Genomic DNA, 22,148 nt, shown 5'->3' on the forward strand with positions numbered 1-22,148 from the left:
CAAACCAGAGTCCCTAACCACTACTCATTATTCTTACCTTATTCGTCGACACTTCTTCAATATTTCATCATAACAGATACGTGGCATAATCAAATAACTCATATAGCATCAGCTTATTGATCATAAACATACCGCAACAGCATAATACACATAGTCGTCGTAATAATAACATCATAACACCTCAGTCAAATCTCAAAAACGTCGTAGCTTTCTGCAATAATGTCAAAACCTAAATAACAAACCTCTGCTCATTTCAACAGTGTCATCTACCTCCAACGTACTTTAAAAATCATGATCCCATATCAAATACATTATTCAGAGCTCTCATAGTATCACAATGGTTCCAAAAAAGTACGAACAGTTCACAAAGTACAGACGAAATACAATTTCATAAATGTGAAGTTATCCATCTGTGTAATTGCGTAAACATGTGTCACTGATGCAGTAAAAAAATGTTTGTTTCTCTGTTAAATAATCAGATAGCTGTGTAATTTTTGTGTTAGAGAAATATGGTACCGATGTGTAAAGTTGTATAAGCAAATACCATATTAGCTAGGGCTCCTTGTGCTTGCCAAACAAATGGTACACAAGGTAGGCGTGTACCCCCTGAGAATTAATGTAATTATACCCTCAGGTGTTACAGATTACGGCAATGGAATGAAATGTATCACGGAAAACCTTTGTATCATTGTACTTCAAATATCTTTAAAAATATATGATTTAAGTGCAAAATTAATCACTCAAATACGTGTCCTGTAGCGCTAAATGTGTGTCTTGTTGTAAGATAATCTCTGTGGAAGTTTCGTAGTTATTGTCCTCCGAAAGCTAAGTTCTGCAGAAGCGAATGTACTTACCTCGTGATAAACAAAAGTGAAATGCTTTGCGTATATATATCTTAGTTATTACGCTTATTGCCGTGATGAAGAAAGTACTGTGCTGTAACGTATTGTTGTGCTACGGAAAAGGCAGTCTCATTGTAGCTATACCACAAAAGTTACTACTAAAACATGTTTTACTTTCCAGAATAATACAGAAAAACTGTGCAGATATAAAACAGAAACACTGCAAAAGCAACATTGTAAATTGTCACTCATTAGTAGCGTCGTGATAAAATCGTGTAGCTGTCACATAAACTAACCACTGTGTCATCTGGTATCTCACAGAAAGTACTTTAAATCCAGAATGTATTTTCAAGTAAACCAAAATGTTGCATTAAAATCTCATTAGCAGTACCATTATATGTTCTAAGTATGTGAGCCTTATAGTCGTTACGTGATCGTGCAACCAACAAGCAAGAATGTACAAATAACAACACTGTGTCGTCTGTTCACTATAACAATGCATTCGTAATTTCTGTTTAAATAAGTTCTCTTGGTTCTTGACTGGATATTTAACTTCAAACATTGCAGATTATCTTTCAATAATCGGTTTTACATGTGAAATGTGGTGTAAACCTTTACTCTTCCTAGTACGCAGAGTTTAAACTTCAACGCAATTATCATGTGGTATATGTCGGTAAGGAATGCTAACATTTTTCTCAAGGTTAGCGTCTATGTTATTTTTCTCTGAGCCAAACGTGGCTGCCTGCGGTGCAAGTCATTGTCTGTCTCTTTGTTGGCGCGCGCCGTTATTGGGATTAGGAGACCTAACTTCTACAAATTCACCTTGACGAGAAGGCCCTGCCCTGCTTGAAGCTCGCCAGTTCCGATGGAATTCAGGTCTGTAGTTTTGTCGGTAGTTTACATAGTTTCTTGCTTGTCGGTCATGTGGTGGAGAATTTCTAACGGAATCGTAACTGCGCGCTGAACTGTTGCGTCTGAAGTTATTCTGTCTCGCTTGATAATAATTATTTTGGTTCCCATATTGTCTGTTTCTATGGTTATCTCTGTCATATTCATTACTACGGAAATGAGATCTTTCTCTGTAACTATTATTACTCTGCCAGTGGTTGTCATACGGGTGGTGTCTGTTTTGGTCACGATTTGTGTTGTGAGAATAGCCTTGTCGTGTCCTATTATTTCTTTCATCGCGGAATTGCGAGGGATGTGACCTGTAATTGTTGTGTTCCTGTTTTCGTGTCGCGCGATTGTCAGTGTCAGTTTCTAATTCTTGTAAGAGTCCCTGAAAAGCTTCAGTGTCATCTTTGCAACGTCCTGCCAAAATAATATTTCTTAAATGTTCAGGCAATTTCATTGAGCAAATGCGGATGAGTTCTGAAGGGCTGTATGGGTTTGAAAGATGTTGATTCTTATGCAACATGCCTTCAAAATATTTCATAAGACTGGAAAATTCAGATTGTTCGAAACGTTTGATCATTATGATGCTATGTTTTACTCGGTCTTGTGTAGCTTGAGACCAATACGCTGAGAGGAAGGCGTGATTCTCCTTCACTGTGACAATCGTGAATGACCGATCGCATTCTTTCAGCTGGTGCATTCTCTAAGTAGCCACACATAAATTCTAATCTGTGCTGTAATGACCAGTTGGGAGGAAAACAATGAGAGAATTGATGAAGCCATGTTCATGGATGAATGTCGTTGCCAGAATTCTTAAATGTTTTGAATTTACATGTAGTAATAAACAGCTTATAGTCAAAATCATCGTGTCGGCGAGTCGCATATCGGTCATTGTTACGTCGTTTCGGCGGTTCCATTTCAAAATTCGGTGCACCTTGCCAATTACTTTCATAATTTCCGAAATGCGCTGTGTTATTATTTTGTGGCTGCTCCGTATTTCTATGTCCCTCTTTCCGTATAGGGGCGCGAGTGTCCTCTGAAATACGTAATTCTTGTATTACCTGTGTCAGCTGATCTTGTACATCCCGGATTTCTCTTTGGTGTTGCGTATTAATTTGATTCTGATTTTGTTTGAATTTCCTAATTTGTTCGCACTCTTCTGTGTCATTAAAGACTACCGGTTTTGTGTCATTCAGATTATCATCTACCTTCGTAGATAAATTATTTAGCTGATCCAAAAGTTCAACTACTTTCTCTGATAATGAACTAATTTCCTCCATGTGTCTTTCTGAACCAATTTTCAGAGTATCTACTGTGTCCTTTATGTTTTCCTGAGTTTTTGCAAGTTGCGTAACCAAATCGGTAGATGCAACTGAGTCAATTTTAGCTTGCAAGGTCTCATGATTTTCATGAACAATAGTTTGCAGTTCTTTTATGGCTGCTTCGTGATTCTGTAATGCATTTTCATGCCGCGAAAAAATAAGTTGAAAATGCTCACAAATTTGTGTTTTTACGTCATTACAGACTTTTTGAGATTTTGATTCAATGTTATGTAACTCAGTAGTTAAATCTTCACGTGTTTGTTCAAGCGTGGTGCCTAACTTCCGAAGATTTTGTTCCATTGTGTCTAACTTTTGAAGCTTTTGCTGTGTTTGTCTCTGATTTTGTTCCATTGTGTCTAACTTTTGAAGATTTTGTTCCATTGTGTCTAACTGTTGCTGTCTTTGTCTCTGGTGTTGTTCCATTGTGTCTAACTTTTGAAGCATTTGTCCCATTTGTTGCATTAATTGTAATAACAATGCACTGGTGTCTGAAACATGTTCCTCAGTGCTATTCGACAATGCATTTGAACCGGCAATATTCGCATTTTGAAATGCAGGAAATGTGCCATGACTTATTTGAGAAAATGGCGAGGGCGCAATACCTGAATCTACAGTATTTGTAGGATTGTGTCCTGTCATTTCGGATTCCTGAGGCAAGCTGTTGCCGACCGATCGATCGATAATGCTTCCCTGTTCACTAATTGTTTCACTGCCTACACCATTATTTGCAGCCCGGTCTATTTCCCTATGCACAAGTACCAAATTACTACTTTGAACATTAGTTAATGCATTACACAGTGGCGCTAACACACTCCTTTCATCTTCACTGTCATTTCTCAGTTTACTTTGGAGCCTAGTATTACGTTTTTCACACGCCATTATTGTCACAATATTTCACACGACAACACAGAACTACAAAGGAAATTCTCTCTACAATTACGCGCTAGCAATAAACAAAGGCTGCACTAATAGCACAAACTACAAGAAAAAAATCAGAAGATTCCCGTGAGGTATCCTGGCAGGGTCGCCATATGAAACGTCCCCTTAGAAAAATTTTACATGACTGTGCTTAAACTGACACACAATATTTTTTAGCGCAACGCAATCTGACTTTCAATAATTCCTGCAAAAGAATGGCCCTGACTAACATTAACGTATACCTTTCACAAATCACTTACCTCACAAAAATCCTCGTTACTCGAACTACTGCAATACAGCGAGCGCCACTACTGCCAGCTAAATAAAAGTTTCAAACTACGGAAGGCACTAACTACTGATAGGCATAGTTAGCAAATGACAGATTTTAATAGAGAACAAACAATGTATTTACCTTAATAGTCATAATATATATAGCAGTTCATGACATCCATTCTTACAAATGTACTGTTTCTGATGCTCTCACAAATCCGCCATCTCACTTCCCCACATCCACCGGTGGCGGCTCACCTCCAACTGCGCAACGCTACGCGCTGTTAACATCCAGCTGCCCAACGCTACAATGGCAGACAACAATGCAAACTAGCCACAGACTGCACACAGCACAGCCAGTGATTTTCATACAGAGCGCTACGTGGCGTTACCAATAAGAAAACCTAAACAGCCTACTTACAATGTCAGCCACTGCGGTCCAATATAAAACCTTGCTAAATGATACCTTAATCGGCCATTCTTGTGAACGGGACTATACACACGAAAATTATTATTTAGAACTTTAAGCATTAACTGAAATACTTTACCATCTGAATATGGAATCTATTGTCAGAATATGTCCTGGGAAGTGAAAGAACCATAAAACGGTTACGGCGTTTAGGACGGAGCACGAATAATTTTATTCCAATAATACTAGTGTTTTAACCGTTACACATAACATTGATTCCTTAGACCCATTCAGGAAGACTAATAGACGCTTAAACTAAAATTGTTGGTAAGGTACAGATATTAGCAAAAGTAAAACGAGGGTAATGTTATATAGGCCAATTAAACAAGTGTTATTAAGTGAATTAGAATAGGAAATGAGACACTAAACATGGTAGCTGAGGTTTGTTACTTGTACAGGAAAATATCTGACGATGACCTATGTAGAGAATATACACCAGTAAAATGTAGACTGTCAATTTCATGAAGAGCGTTTGCGAAAAATATAAATACGTTAAAATTAAATATAAATTCAGATTATAGAAATTATTTCTGAATGACTTTAACTATAGTGTAGCGTTCCACGAAAGTGAAATTTGGACGATAAATCGTTCAGATAAGATGAGAATAGACACTTTTGAAACGTGGAACTAGAGAATAATGGTGAAGTTTAAATGATTAGACTGGATAACTAATGAAAAGTTACTTAGTCAGGTTTATGGCACAACTTGACTAAAAGACAGTTGACAGGATGCATCCCGAGACATAAGACAATCGCGAGTTTTTTAATGGCGAAAGTTTCGATTGTACCAATTTAGAGGGAGTTCGAGGCTTGGCTACAGTAGGCAGGCTCACATGCTAGAAAGCCGAATTACTTACGCAGAAATGAGAAGTTTACACAGGATGGACTAGCTTGAAGAGCTGCATAAAACCAGTCTTCAAAGAGAAGACCACAACAAGAAGACGAAAGCATATACAAATATTGTAAATGTAGAGCTGCTAAAAACGATTTAATAATCATACTAATGATTAATGCAAATCACAATTTCGAAGATGAAACTAAAAAGCCCATTAGAAAACAGTGGAGAGAAACAACGTAGCTAATTCATGAAGAGATTTTTGGCAGAGAAGAAGAAAGGGAAGCCGTCGGACTAAGCCAACAAGTTCAAACTAGCTCATTAACTGGGCATAACGAAGATATAAGAAGAACAATGAAAATGTATTAATACACACTTACCGTTTCACGACCAGTTTCGTCATTTTATTACATCTTCGGGTTGCCAAGTTGAGTCAGTATCGTGTAAAGTTATGATGTAAATTGCATACCTTCAGTCTGAAACTCCCGCCACACGATGCAATTCGCTCATTGGTCCATTCTGATTTTTCCTCAGTGCTTATTGTTAGTGTGAAGCACATTATGAGTGATCCAAAAAAATACTCTTCTTCCATTGTGGTGGCTCACTTAAACTGAAATACTGGACACTGCTGACATAGAAATTTTGCCGAGAGCCAGCCGGAAGCATGGCAAGCAATATGTGTATTAGACGACCATAATATTGTTGCATATGAAAGCGAGGACGCTCCGATCGGCTTATCGTGAGTTTTGATCGTAATATTTTACGAGGACTCACTGAAACACTCGATAGCACATTCACAACTATCCGGAAAGCATTCACAGTGCGAAGTGTTTTCCTTAGACACCAATGTAATTGTTTACTGTAACATCATGGCGTGTTTCCTATAACGGCCACGAGACGAGAGGCCAAGTGCAATCGTGGTAGGGTATTACGCAGCACGGCGTGCTGTGTTCTACAAGAAGGAAACCAGTCATCACATAATAAATGTGCAGTAATATGGCTCTGGTGGTTTTCACTAATCATTAATATTAGTGTTAATCAGCTGTGAAGCTCAACATGATGAAAGTGATTTCATATTTAATTAACTCAAAATCTGCGTTCTACACATACCATTGTCACTATACATGGGCAGATCTAATATAAGGATATCTTCCACATGAATGAAGTTTCAAACTTGATTGAATGTTAACTTCTGCATTGGACAACAAGAGTTTTTATTTTCAAAAGAACTATCCGACTTTGCAAGGGTATGTCTTTTACAAGTGTGCTCATACAATCTTGGCATATTTTTAACAATTAGCTTGAGGACCAAAGTTTTGTTTTTCCTTTCCCAAATGTCCAGTGTGCCATCCTTGGGACGTATGAAAAACATCAAAACGATACTCAGAATCAACCCATACTTTTGCGGACCTGTACAGAGTCATTGCATTCTCCGATGTTGTTATGCTGCGTCGCAGTGTTGTTGCGAGGGGAGGTGCAGATACCAAGTGTTTTAGAACCCCCCCCCCCCCCTCCCCCCGTCGCCACCACCACCACCACCACCACTACTACCACTAAAAACGAGACCAGGCTGCCAGGGAGGACATTAAAACTTCCTGGCAGATTAAAACTGGATGCCGGACAGAGACTCGAACTCGGGACCTTTGCCCTTCGCGGGCAAGTGCTCTACCAACTGAGCTACCGAAAGGCAAAGGTCCCGAGTTCAGGTCTCGGTCCAGCACACAGTTTTAATCTGCCAGGAAGTTTCATATCAGCGCACACTCCGCTGTAGAGTGAAAATCTCATTCTGGAAACATCCCCCAGGCTGTGGCTAAGCCATGTCTCCGCAATATCCTTTCTTTCAGGAGTGCTAGTTCTGCATGGTTTGCAGGAGAGCTTCTGTAAAGTTTGGAAGGTAGGAGACGAAGTACTGGCAGAAGTAAAGCTGTGAGGACGGGCCGTGAGTCGTGCTTCGGTAGCTCAGTTGGTAGAACACTTGCCTGCGAAAGGCAAAGGTCCCGAGTTCGAGTTTCGGTCCGGCACACAGTTTTGATCTGCCAGGAAGTTTCATATCAGCGCACACTCCACTGCAGAGTGAAAATCTCATTTAGGGAGGACATTGTTTTAATTCGGGATCCGTATGGTCCTTATGCTATTGCGGATGCAGTGCCGTACTCTCAACGGAATTCGCGAAGCACAGTTGTAAATGAACTGCATCTGTTGAAATTTATAACAAGAAAAGTCTTGTTGCTGACTTGTGACCACCACTCGACTCGACGTACAGTGCGTAACGAACGAGTGAACGAGCTAGGTAGCTGCACCAGGGATGATGCTGCCGATGACTTACAACTGGAGCCAAGATAAATTTTTGGTTCTTAGTTATACAATAGGCACAAGAACCAAGAGAGGGTTATAAGATTGGAAGACCAAGAACGATGGGTTCGGATTGAAAGGGAGGGGGGGGGGGGGGTAAAACGGAATCCAGTCTTTCACTCCTACTTTTCAATCTATATATACAAGAAGTAATAACGTAATTAAAAGAAAAGCTCAGGAGTGGGACTGAAATCCAGGATGAGAGGATATCAATGATGACATTGCTGTCCACAGTGAATGTGAAGCATTACAAAATCTTTTGAGTGTAATGAACAGCCTAATGAGTGCAGAATATGGACTGACAGTAAACCGAAAAAAGACAAAAGTAATAACATGCAACAGAAATGAAAATAGCGAGAAGCTTAAAATCATAATCGGTCATGACGAAATTAAGCAAACACAATCCGTGATGGACGAAGCAAGGACGTAAAAAGCAGACTATCACTGGTAAAAAGATCATTTCTGGAGAAAAAAAGTCTCATGCAGAAAGTGAAAAGTATAGGGGAAAATAGAGATAAGAATAGAATGAGATTGTCATTCTGCAGCGAAGTGTGCGCTTCCTGGCAGATTAAAACTTTGTGCTGGACCGAGACTCGAGCTCGGGACCTCTGCCTTTCGTGGGCACATGGTAGAGCCTTGCCCGCGAAAGTCAAACGTACCGAGTTCGAGTCTTGGTCCAGCACGCAGTTTTAATCGGCCAGGAAGTTTCAGAGATAGGAATACACTGAACAAACAATTCAGAACGTAGTTTTCAAGCGATACTCTGGGATGAAGAGGTTGACACAGCATTAAGCCAACATGCCAACTTAAAAATACTTCCCAAATTTTCAGTCCTGTATAAGATCTGGTCTTGTGAAATAGAAAAAATGTTTTTGATTTTTGAAACGCTGTGTATATCAGCAAGCGACCACTGCTCGCCAATTGAAATGAAATCCCGTAGCAGCACTTTAGTTGTAGGCGACGTATGTATGGAAGAACTACACCGAGATGACAAAAGTATATGGATAGCGATGTGCACGTATACAGATGGCGGTAGTATCGCGTGCACAAGGTATAAAAGGCCACTGAATTGGTGGAGCTGTCACTTACACTCAGACGATTTATGGGAAAAGGTTTCCGACGTGGTTATGGGCGCACGACGCGAATTAACAGATTTTTAACACGGAACAGTTGTTGGAGCTAGACACACGGGACATAACATTTCGGAAATCGTTAGGGAATTCAATATTCCAAGATCTCCAGTGTCCAGATTGTGCCAAGAATACCAAATTTCAGGCATTATTACCTCTCACCACGGGCAACGCAGTGGTCGACGGAATTCACTTAACGACCGAGAGCAGCGACGTTTGCGTTTTGTTGGTGCTAACAGACAAGCAACAAAGCGTGAAATCACCGAAGAAATCAATGTGTGGGTTGTACGACGAACGTATCAGTTAGGACAGTGGGGTGAAATGTGGCGTTAATGGGCTGTGGCACAGGCGACAGACTCGAGAGATTTTGCTAACAGCACGAGTTCGCCTGCAGCACCTCTCCTGGGCTCGTTACCGTATTGATAGGACCCTAGACGACCAGAAAACTATGGCTTGATGAGGAGACTCACGATTTAAGTTGGGAAGAACTGATACTAAGTGTTCGAATGGGGTGCAGATCCCACGAAGCCGTGGACCTAAGCTGGCAACAAGTCACTGGGCAGTCCAGTGGGGTCCATAGGCCCATTAAACAAGTGTTGTTAATGGAATTAGATTAGGAAATCAGACACTAAACATCGTACCTGAGGTTTGTTACTTGTACAGGAAAATATATTATGGTGGCCTACGTAGAGAATATACAACAGTAAAAAGCAGACTGGGAATTTCAAGAAGAGCGTTGTAACGTCCCCTTAGAAAAATCATGAATGACTGTGCTGATAAACCTCTTATGTTATTTGATTTTCAAATAGCTGAGCAAAACTGAACGTACTCAGACATTTCTCTCTTTACTTATTCTGTTCATCACTAAAATGACAATTTTGTTTTTTAGCGCAACGCCATCTGACTTACAATAATCCCTACAAAAGAATGACCCTGACTATACAACAACCTATACATTTCATGAATCACTCACCTCAGAAAAATCTTAGTTACTCGAACTACTGCAATACAGTGAGCGTCAATACTGCCAGCTAAATTAAAGATTCTAACTACTGAAGGCACTAACTACTGATAGGCATAGTTAGCAAATGAAAGATTTTGATAGAGATCAAACAATGTATTTACCTTAATATAACCTTAATAGTATTCAAAAGTCATCATACATATATATCAATTCATGACATCCATCTTTACAAATTTCCTTTCTCTGGCAGACACACCTACAGATCGTCCGCTTGTAGCAACCTCTCAAAACTTTGGCAACTCTCTCCCCACATCCACAACTTCTGGCGACTCACCTCCAACTGCGCAACGTTACGCGCTGTTCCAATCCAACTACCCAACACTACAATACTGAATATTCCAACAATGACAACCAGCCACAGACTGCACACAGAATAGTCAGTGATTTTCATACAGACTGCTACGTGGCGTTACCAATATAAAAACCTAAACAGCCTACTTACATAGCCACCATGCTCCTCACCAAAAATTTTACAAATTGTTTTGGGCAGTGCCCAATACATATTTGTTAAAACTTTGTTTTTATATTAACGCTAACAAATATATCAAATGCACACAATTATTGATACACCGTTGGTCAAAAGCAAAAATTGACCACTGTCCATAAAGACAGTCCTGATCATTCATCACAGTAGTAATTACATTGCACAAAGTCTGATCAGTAAAAGAAAATGCACACGGAAGTAGTGGATTTTCCTTGCAGTCTTGAAGAAGTAGTATTATCCTTCCAACGAAAAGACAGTGCTAACTCTTGAGACGCAGACAGGTACTGGGCCACAACAGAGCAAACCCACAGCAGAATCAGTCGAAATTTTGAAGAATATTGATAGCTAGGTCATCACAGAGCAGACCCACTGTACTCCTGGCAGAGATTACGGTATTGGTGGACCACCAGAGGTGAGTAGGCTGTTTACGTTTTTATGTTGGTAACGCCACGTAGCGCTCTGTATGAAAATCACTGACTGTTCTGTGTGCAGTCTGTGGCTGGTTGTCATTATTGGAATATTCACTATTGTAGTGTCGGGCAGTTGGATGAGAACAGCGCGTAGCGTTGCGCAGTTGGAGGTGAGCTCCCAGCGGTGGTGGATGTGGGGAGAGACATGGCAGAGTTTTGAGAGCGGACGATCTGGACGTGTGTCCGCCAGAAAAAGGAAATTTGTAAAGATGGATGTCGTGAATTGATAGATGTATATGATGACTTTGAACATTTTTAAGGTAAATACATTGTTTGTTCTCTATCATAATCTTTCGTTTGCTAACTATGCCTGTCAGTAATGGACTGGGCCCTCCGGTTCAACTGAACCAACCACAGATTTAAAAAAGTTATGTTCAGCTACTTGGTGACCATTTGCTTGCATTCATGGACTTCATGTTCCCAAACAACGATGGAATTTTTGTGAATGACAATGCGCCATGTGACTGGGCCACAGTTGTTCGCAACTAGTTTCAAGCACCTTCTGGACAATTCAAACGAATGGTATAGCCACCCACATCGCCTGACATGACCCCATTGTACATTTATGAGACATAAGCGAGAGATGAATTCGTGCACAAAATACTGCACCGGCAACACTTTCGCAATTGTAGACAGCTATAGAAGTACCATGGCTATTTCTGCAGGGGACTTCCAACAACTTGTTGAGTCCTGCCATGTCCAGTCGGTGCATTATGGCAGGCGAAAGGAGGTTGTTGTTGTTGTGGTCTTCAGTCCTGAGACTGGTTTGATGCAGCTCTCCATCCTACCCTATCATGTGCAAATTTCTTCATCTCCCAGTACTTACTGCAACCAACATCCTTCTGAATCTGCTTAGTGTATTCATCTCTTGGCCTCCCTCTACGATTTTTACCCTCCAATGCTAAATTTGTGATCCCTTGGTGCCTCAGAACATGTCCTACCAACTGGTCCCTTCTTCTTGTCAAGTAATGCCACAAACTCATCTTCTTCCCAATTCTATTCAGAACCTCCTCATTAGTTATGTGATCTACCCATCTTATCTTCAGCATTCTTCTGTAGCACTACATTTCGAAAGCTTCTATTCTCTTCTTGTCCAGACTATTTATCGTCCATGTTTCACTTCCATACATGGCTACACTCCATACAAATACTTTCAGAAACGACTTCCTGACACTTAAATCTATACTCGATGTTAACAAATTTCTCTTCTTCAGAAACGCTTTCCTTGCCATTGCCACTCTACATTTTATATCTTCTCTACTTCGACCACCATCAGTTATTTTGCTCCCGAAATAGCAAAACTCCTTTACTACTTTAAGTGTCTCATTTCCTAATCTAACTCCCTCAGCCTCACCCGACTTAATTCGACTACATTCCATTATCCTCGTTTTGCTTTTGTTGATGTTCATCTTATATCCTCCTTTCAAGACACTGTCCATTCCGTTCAACTGCTCTTCCAAGTCCTTTGCTGAGGTACGACACGTTATTAGGAGGTACCCGTACATTTGTCGCCTCAGTGTATGCGGACGACATTATTATGCTGTGGAAGAAAATTAATACGTAAAAATCAACGCGCCTATACCATTAATCGAATGCTCCGCCACGAGTCAGGACAGTTGATCGACATTTTCTGGATGATTTTCATTGCGTACACAGAAGACGACGTCGGGATCGCAGTCACGACCGTTTCCTACCCCAACCGCTCCCCCGCCACACCCAAAGCCCGCCGGTGGCGCGGGTTTAATTATTCGCGCGTCGCGCAGCTCAGTCTGAATGCCTGCTGAATACTTGATGCACTTCGCGCCATTTTTATCGACCGTCAGACGCTGTGAATATTTAATGCCAAGTCTTTGACGGCACGCGAGGCGACATAGTAAAAAAGAAAAACTGGAGGCCGGCAGCTCTCGAGACGGCTGCTAGCTCACCTAGCTGGCTGGGTTTATTAATTCATTGTGCAGCGGCACTTTCGCCGGCTTTTGAGCGCCTGCGCGGCCCGCCTCCTCGACAACGGCTGCGGCGGCTTTTGTCGGGGTCGGCGCCTGAGAGAAACAAGGAACGCTTCCTGAGATTGCGGCCGGTCTTTCTTTCCCCGGAATAATACGCCACTTGGAATAACAAGGCTCTGACAGCCTTCACATAAGAAAGCCTCCAGAACAGTAGTGCGCACAACACTGGCAAAACAGGTAGCTCAGGACGCACTGCTGCTGGAGCCGGCAGAAAGGGCCGGCACTGCTCAGCTTGCAGCACCATCCGTGCTGAGCCCGTGTACGAGACTAAGGCACGCAGCCGTAGGTGCTACTTACGCCGTCGGCACAAGGGACGAGTTAGCTAACTGTCAAGTTGGCGCTCTACGAATTTTGTAACGTCATTTCCAGCTATTTCACGTTAATGAGTTGTTTCGTCCCTTGACGCACAAAATAAGTTCTGCGATATTTAGGCAACATGCGACGCAAAGTAGAACCAGTAGCAAACAAGAACGCTCCCTACTTCACAAGCAGAAAGCAAGGCGCTATACTGTATTTTTCGTGTTCACTAGAAGCCCATATTGGGTGGTTTTTGTGTCATACGTTGCACCCTATGAATATACTGTTTGTAAACAAGATTAGGAAATGAGACACATAAAGTAGCAAAGGAGTTTTGCTATTTGGGAAGCAAAATAACTAATGATGGTCGAAGTAGAGAGGAATTAAAATGTAGACTGGCAATGGCAAGGAAAGCGTTTCTGAAGAAGAGAAATTTGTTAACATCCAGTAGAGATTTAAGTGTCAGGAAGTCATTTCTGAAAGTATTTATATGGAGTGTAGCCATGTATGGAAGTGAAACATGGACGATAAATAGTCTGGACAAGAAGAGAATAGAAGCTTTCGAAATGTGGTGCTACAGAAGAATGCTGAAGATAAGATGGGTAGATCACATAGCTAATGAGGAGGTATTGAATAGAATTTGGGAGAAGGAAATTTGTGGCACAACTTCACTAGAAGAAGGGATCGGTTGGTAGGACATGTTCTGAGGCATCAAGGGATCACCAATTTAGTATTGGACGGCAGCGCGGAGGGTAAAAATTGCAGAGGGAGACCAATACATGAATACACTAAACAGATTCAGAAGGATGTAGGTTGCAGTAGGTACTGGGAGATGAAGAAGCTTGCACAGGATAGAGTAGCATGGAGAGCTGCATCAAATCAGTCTCTGGACTGAAGACCACAACAACAACAACAAGCAAGATCATATGGAATGTGGGGAAAGAATCGTTACTATTACGATTTGTTGTAATAAAGTGATGCGAAACGTCATACTGGTGACTAAAGAATTTCCGCGTTTAGTTATTTTCGAGTTAATGTCGCGTGTTACAACAGCGGCGGTTTTCAGGCAATGATCCATTGAAGATTCACGAAAACGTGTCGTTCATGTTAGTATTTGTTATAATTAAAAGTCAGTTAATAACCTTTAGACGACTGTAACATAAAACACCAGGTCAATAGAATCTGAGTTACCATTGGGTATTTGGTTGAGGCGCCATGTTACGGGACCAGTGGGCAGAACATAGCGATTTCGCGTCCCGCCGTGTATGGTTTTTCTTTTCACCTGTGCGTTTTGTAAAAGGTTGTCGGACTTTCCTATGAAACTACCAGAAATAAATATTATATTATCTAAACATAAGTGCGTTCCCTGTCAGGAGTAAGTTTGTTCGATTTAATGAACTTTTATAAGCTGTTGTCCATATTGAGTCAACACATGTCTTTCATTTTTGTCTTATTGTACATTGTAATGGTTCTTTATTTGCGAAACCATTACCACCCGCTAACCCTATTTTTCGATACCGTAGATTAATGAATATTTTTCTGCGTAATGTCTCATATTGTTCACTCTATTCAAATTTGGTTTTATATGTTTGTACGTCGATATTTCGAGATGTTGATATGGATATAATATCTAGTGTGAATGTCTTTGTACTTATTATTATCTTTGATGCTGGCTTGTGACTTTTGTTGCGGCAGCGTACAGGGTAGTCACGTTTTTGTGTTGATTATGAACAGACTTGACTTTGTGCTGGAAATGAAAAGATGAGTCTTAGTTGTGGGCAACGAAAAATGTTTGAGTGTCAAGAATTATCCTCAAGTGACCATTGTTTAAAAAAGTATGAAGCATATTGTCTTCGTAAGTTCTTCAGTTCGACGTAATAAACATCCGAGTGCCTTTCGCACCAACAGCGGTAGTCATGCTACCTAGAGAACATTTTTAATTACAAGCCAATTCCAGAGCGAGATCGTCGTTGGATTGCAAATACAAGATAAGAGATATTATTGTTAATTTTCTTCAGTGACTGTAATCAATCTATGTAGCAATACCTGCCACATTAAAGACCTTTTAGTTGCGCAATAAAAAGATCATACTTTGATGGGCGACGTGATAATTTTTGGACTAATTAACTGTTATTGGAGGTATTGTTATAACATTCACTTTCATTTCTGTACATCACAGGCGGAACAACATGACTGGCATACGGAGAAGATAGGAACTGTGCATTTCAATGAAGCTAACGTAGTTCTACGTGCATCCAGTTTCGTGAACAAACGATTTGGCTTGCCAGCCAGATGCTGCTGACAACTGCCACCGGAAAGCGCTGAAAGCGCAAAATCACGTTAACGAGCCTGTCCCGTGTGCCGTCAGCGCTGTGTCTCGTGGCGCTGGATATCCCACCTGCGTGCGCGTCAACGCTAGCTGTCTCATCCTGTGTGCCGATGGCTTTTCCCACGGGTTTCTAGAGTGTATGTTACCGTAGGGATGGGCTGTATTTAACTTCACAATGTGCCAAGCAGAATATCACGTTCGTTCACATGGTATTTGTCGGATGGTAACAAAAAACGGCTCTAAGCAATATGGGACTTAACATCTGAGGTCATCAGTCCCCTAGAACCTAGAACTACTTAAACCTAACTAACCTAAGGATTCACACACATCCACGCCCGAGGCAGGATTCGAACCTGCGACCATAGCAGCAGCGCGGTTCCCGACTGAAGCGCCAAGAACCGCTCGGCCACAACGGCCGGCTTGGATAGAAAAATCCATTCTTAAGTGCAGGTTCAGCGTCGCGAAAGAAAATTAATGCTTGAATAGTGATTTAATAATCGAACCTAGTAGATAGATTATAATGCGTCACACGCTATAAGATCGACTAACGAGGAGAACACGGCAAGGGCCATCACTCAATTTCCCAGTAACTTCGCTCAGTGGAAGAGAAGTCAAAATGAGGGAACGCGTGTCTCGGCTTATCAGTAGATACTCGATCATTTTTTAGGAAAGGGCGGTCAAAGATTTCGCCGTACTTTATATGCCTTTTAGGAGGGAGCAAGTTAAACTGAAGCTGTGGCACAGACGGTAGCGTCGCGGCTTCGTACGTTCTCGCCCCGTGTTCAAAACCCGATTCTTATTAATTTAGTTTTATTTCATTTCGTTTACCTACCCATGTGCGTGGAAGGTTACTATAAAAATGTTTTATATGAAAGTATGAAATTCAAGTGTGTTATATTAACTAAAATTACAACAGGGTTTTCGCAATAAGTGTCATACATTTATTATATGATATATGAGTGTGTATGGTAATTCCAGGGGTCACAATCTTTTTAAATTCTCAAACTCTTATATTTCATTGTTATATCAGTACTTTTATTAATTCTTACGTTTTATTTTTACGTTCATTCTTCAGGTGCATTCCCTTGGATGATACGGATCGTTTACATTGCTGAGGATTTCACGCACTGCAATAACTTCGCAGCAAACCCTGCATAACGGGTCTTTTTTTCCGAAAACTGGTGCTTGCAATTGAGAAAAAAGATACGCTACAGGAATTTCACCGATAATAATTTCAAATTATTTTCTAATTTTTTTTAAATTTATTCACCAGACAGATAATTAGTAGACGAATAAGGACAACGTCATTTCAACAAACACTGGAAAACATTCGTTAGTAATGTTTTATAGACATGGATACATAAAAACAAAAACAAAAATAAAAACAATAATCGGGTTTCGAAAACAGAGCGCAAGACTGTGAAGCTAGCAACTGTGCCACCGTTTCGATTGAACATGCGCTGAAAGGCACAGGTTACCTCGAAAACATTGACCGTCGTTTTCCCAGACCCGAAAGAGTCTGCGGATAAGCCGAGACACATGTTCCCTTATTTTGGGTCCTCTTCCACTGAGCGAAGTTTCTGGGAGATGGGGTTAGACATTTGCTGTGTTCTTCTAGTAAGATCCCTATGTGACTTCCTCCAGTTACTGCAAATCAGTAATTAATTATTAATCTTTGATCTTTATGACAGCGTTACATGAAATTATGTACCCTGACACAGTTAAGTTCACCTCAACGTCATTTATTCATAATCTTTTCATACGCAGTTGCTTGCGTGACAAGTATAGACAAAGTTTTTTGATATCTGAATGCCGTTTCATTTCTTTCATTCACTGTTCTAGTGAGACGAGAAGAATAGCCAACGGAACCTTGAACTCCCATGCATATAGTACCTTTTAATTTGTGCTCGTACACCAGAAGCGATAAAAACTGCGCAGAGTACGCGCACGCAACATGATCCATTACAACGTAACTATTAAGGTAACACTATACATACCTACACATGAATATTAAGAATATAATACGTTCCATGCTACATCTTATTCAATTTTTTTTTTTGACTGAATGAGAAAACTCCAGTTTCTGTTGCAGTGTTTCTCTTGTTATTGTTGAAATTTCACTAATTTTAGCCGGCCACGGTGGTCTCGCGGTTCTAGGCGCTTCAGTCCGGAACCGCGCGACTGCTACGGTCGCAAGTTCGAATGCTGCCTCGGGCATGGATGTGTGTGATGTCCTTAGGTTGTTAGGTTTAAGTAGTTCTAAGTTCTAGGGGACTTATGACCACATATGTTGAGTCCCATAGTGCTCAGAGCCATTTTGAACTAATTTTATGAAAATCAATATCATTCGTGCCTTGTCACTGTAATAGGAAGAATCAGTGTTCCATCTCGCAGTTTACTACTCACAGATATGTCGGTGCGATCAGGGTGTTAGTCACGCGCATGCAGCGTCTCCATTAGCAACGTTCTATCGTACTCTCACCGTGTGTGATAGTCGTGACCCTTCTAATAGGCCCGCCTTTGCATCACGTAATTCGCAGTGGAACGTAGGCGTTCCTTCAGTAGCAGCTGACAGGCGCGGCCCGCCGAATGCAGGGCCGTTCCTCTGTGTAAGAAGTTCGACTGCGGAATATGTAATACGTTTACAGATCCAAGTGGTTGTGCACTCTTAACAGCAGACCTGTATTCAAGTATCTAGCAAATACAGGGTGTAATGGATGCAAATGTGGATTTTTCTATTTGTGAATGAGGACTGTGTACTGAACAACATTCCTTCGGTATTTACGTCGTTTGCAGATTAAACGTTATAACTATTAAGACTATAAACATTATAACTATTAGGTTGGTTACTACCCCCAAGTGCACGTGGTAAGAGCAGGCCATTAATGTTTAATTTCTCCTGAGCAGCAGGTCAGTTGTTGAAAAGTGATGCGTGGGTGTGGAACGGTTAGTCTGCACCGACAGCATAGTACACTTAGTGGTGCAATTACGACCATGCAGAAAACATCAGGTAGTAAATTATGTGTCTTATTTGTGGGAAGATAGTTACTCAGAGAAAAAACAACAAACACACTAATGTGTGTACAAAGTTTTGCAGCACCTCGGTTCCGAGTGTTCCGGAACCTGTACAGAAAATTGGAACAGAGGTCAACATAAACATCAAGTTCAAGTGTGTGTGAAATGTTATAGGGCTTAACTGCTAAGGTCGTCAGTCCCAAAGCTTACACAGTACTTAACCTAAATTATCCTACGGACAAACACACACACCCATGCCCGAGGGAGGACTCGAACCTCCGCCGGGACCAGCCGCATAGTCTATGACTGCAGCGCCTAAGACCGCTCGGCTAATCCCGCGCGGCAACATAAACATCATTTCCGCCCTTTTTACTGCTCATGAAAACCACACATTGCATGTTGTACCACCATAAAGCGAGACCTTCAGAGGTAGTGGTCCAGACTGCTCCACACCGGTACCTCTAATAGACAGTAGTACATCCTCTTGCAGTGACACATGCCTGTATTCGTCGTGGGATACTATCCACAAGTTCATCAAGGCTCTGTTGGTCCAGATTGCCCCACTCCTCACCGGCGATTCGGCGTCGATCCCTCAGAGTGGTTGATAGGTCACGTCATCCATAACCAGCCCTTTTTAGCCTATCACAGGCATGTTCGATAGGGTTCATGTCCGGAGAACATGTTGGTCACTCCAGTCGAGCGATGTCGTTATCCTGAAGGAAGCCATTCACAAGATGTGCACGATGGGGGTGCGAATTGTCATCCATGAAAACCAATGCCTCGAAAATATGCTGTCCATATGGTTGCACTATCGGTCGGAGGGTGGCATTCACGTATCGTACAGCCGTTAAAGCGTCTTCCATGATCATCAGCGGCGTACGTCGTCCCCTCATAATACGACCCCAAAACATCAGGGAACCTTCACCTTGCTGCACTCGCTGGGCAGTGTGTCTAAGTCGTTCAGCCTGACCGGGTTGCCTCCAAACACAACGATTGTCTGGTTGACGGCTTATGCGACACTCATGGGTGAAGAGAACGTGATGCGGTCCATTTGGCATGTTGGGCCCATCTCTACCGCGCTGCATGGTGTCGTGGTTGCAAAGATGGACCTCGCCATGGACGTCGGGAGTGAAGTTGCCCATCATGCAGCCTATTGCGCACAGTTTGAGTCGTAACACGACGTCCTATGGCTACACTAAAAGCATTATTCAACATGGTGGCGTTGCTGTCAGGGTTCCTGCGAGCCATAATCCGTAGTTAGCGGTCATCCACTCCGTAGTAGCCCTTGGGCGGCCTGAGGCATATCATCGACAGTTCCTGTCTCTCTGTATCTCCTCCATGTCCGAACAACATCGCTTTGGTTCACTCCGAGACGCCTGGACACTTCCCCATGTTGAGAGCACTTCCTGTCACAAAGTAACAATGCGGACATGATCGAACCGCGATATTGACCGTCTAGGAATGGTTGAACTACAGACAACGTGAGCCGTGCACCTCCTTCCTGGTGGAATGACTGGAACTGATCGGCTATCGTACCCCCTCCGTCTAATAGCCGCTGCTCATGCATGGTTGTTTACATCTTTGGGCGGGTTTAGTGACGTCTCTGAAGAGTCAAAGGGACTGTGTCTGTTTTACAATACCCGCAGTCAACGTCTATCTTCAGGAGTTCTGGGAACCGGGGTGATGATTAACTTTTTTTCATCTTTGTATTAATGTACAACATATAAAAATATCTGCCCTTGTATCTTTTACACACACTATACTATTAGAATGAGGAGTATAGAAATTTTACAATAATACATAGAAGACATTGCTACAGAAATGCAGACTAGAAAACCCGGAAGACATGGTCAGGTGTCAATGTGAATTTGTGAACTACATACCATGGAATATAAATGATTTGACTTCAGTTCTGTGTGAAACTTGCCCTCTGAACCCGTGAGGTTCCATTTCGTGTCCTCCGCTCCTTCTGGGTGATTCACTCAAGGAGTGTATTTGTGGTCAGCTTTTTAACTAACGTATAAATAATAAAAGCGTATAAATTAGTTTAACTTGTACACATACTTGAAATATATCTCAATTATAATCTGCGGAATATTAATTATTGTGTAGATATGTATTTTCTATTTTTGTTTTTCTCACATGTTTCACATTCTTGTGGCTCTAATAGCTATGTTTCTACAGAGCCAATAGTGCGTCTTTTGTAATCTAACAGTGTTAATAACGAAACCAGGTAATAATCTTGGTTATGAAAATTGAACCGTTATTTGTATAGTAGTTAATTATACAAGAATCTTACATTATTCCTCTGTTTCAGGTAAGTTTTGGCTGAGGGCTGCTAATACAGTCTACCAAGAGTAAGTACATGCACTGTAGCCTTGCTGTTGAGAATGTTCTGTGGACATACGAGCCGTGCCGTCGAATATGTACAAAGCGCATCCACATATTATCCTACAGCAGCATTCATAACATACAATGTCCTCTTGCACCAGTGGTGTTGCAGAAAACGAACGCTAAGTGCTTAAGATTCGTTTACTTCCTTCTTTGTATCTAAGCTAAGTGTACAACTACCCTCAGTTCAAGGTTCTGCATTGCTTTATTAGACATGCTCCTACACTGTGTGTCAATGTGTGTGTATAGACCGGCGGGAAATAGACCTGAGAAAATACAGTGCTGGTCATTAAAATTGCAACACTTGTTACACACCTGCTGTAGCAAGGTTAAACATCTACCAATCCATAGTCATATTTGCATTCGCTAGCTTCAGGATTGAGGCCCATCGGAACTGTGGTCCATTGATCCACGATATCGCTGCTTGAATCGGTCAGCATCACACAACTATCAGGCGAATAAAGAAGTGATGGCTCTAGGAAGGCCATAAAGTCGTGCAGGATCTCATAGCGCCCACGCGAATAGCGCCAGAGCGGAGAGACAAGTTCGCACGGCTGAGATGGATCACAGTGCCACTCATGCATCAGCCGTGTCGCTGGGCGCTGCACTCTAGACACACCCCTCACATCAAGGAAAGCCACAAGAATGGTCGCCATGCTGACAGTCTGTGGTGCTCTAGATGTCCGTGTAGATATATCGCAGGAAAGCCCATTTCCTGAATCATCTACTCTCCGCGAATATGCAGTGTGTGGCAGAGGCTACCTTTTACTGTATTGTATACAGGGTGAATCACCTAAGACAGTTTCCCCAACTATATCCAGAATGAATAAATAAACTGAGGTGTCGCTTTCGCACAGTTACTGGGGTTATGATATGTAGTGCCACAGAAGTATGCTGAAGATTATAAGAGTAGATCGAATGAATGATGATGAAATGATGGATCAGTTTCGGGAGAAAACAATTTTGCTGTACAACTTGACTAAAAGAAGAGATCAGCTGATAATGAAAGGCCTGGTGTCATTTTAACTATGCTAACTGTATCAGTCACTATTAAAGTCATTTTTCGACCAACTGATTTCATACTAATTACAGTAATGATA

General features: G+C 41.6%; 1 protein-coding gene across 1 annotated transcript in view; it reads left to right on the forward strand.

Annotated features, from left to right (window-relative positions):
• Positions 1-20,989: 20,989 nt before the first annotated feature.
• Positions 20,990-22,148, forward strand: part of LOC126252593 (kazrin) — a gene marked incomplete at its 5' end in the record, with an annotated part of 708,940 nt that continues 707,781 nt past the window's right edge. The window contains one exon of the mRNA XM_049953495.1: positions 20,990-21,014. Within this exon, the coding sequence (XP_049809452.1) occupies positions 20,990-21,014 (25 nt within the window). The remainder of the gene's footprint in view (positions 21,015-22,148) is intronic.

The sequence above is a fragment of the Schistocerca nitens genome, chromosome 4 (genome assembly GCF_023898315.1).
Source record: "Schistocerca nitens isolate TAMUIC-IGC-003100 chromosome 4, iqSchNite1.1, whole genome shotgun sequence".
NCBI lineage: Eukaryota > Metazoa > Arthropoda > Insecta > Orthoptera > Acrididae > Schistocerca > Schistocerca nitens.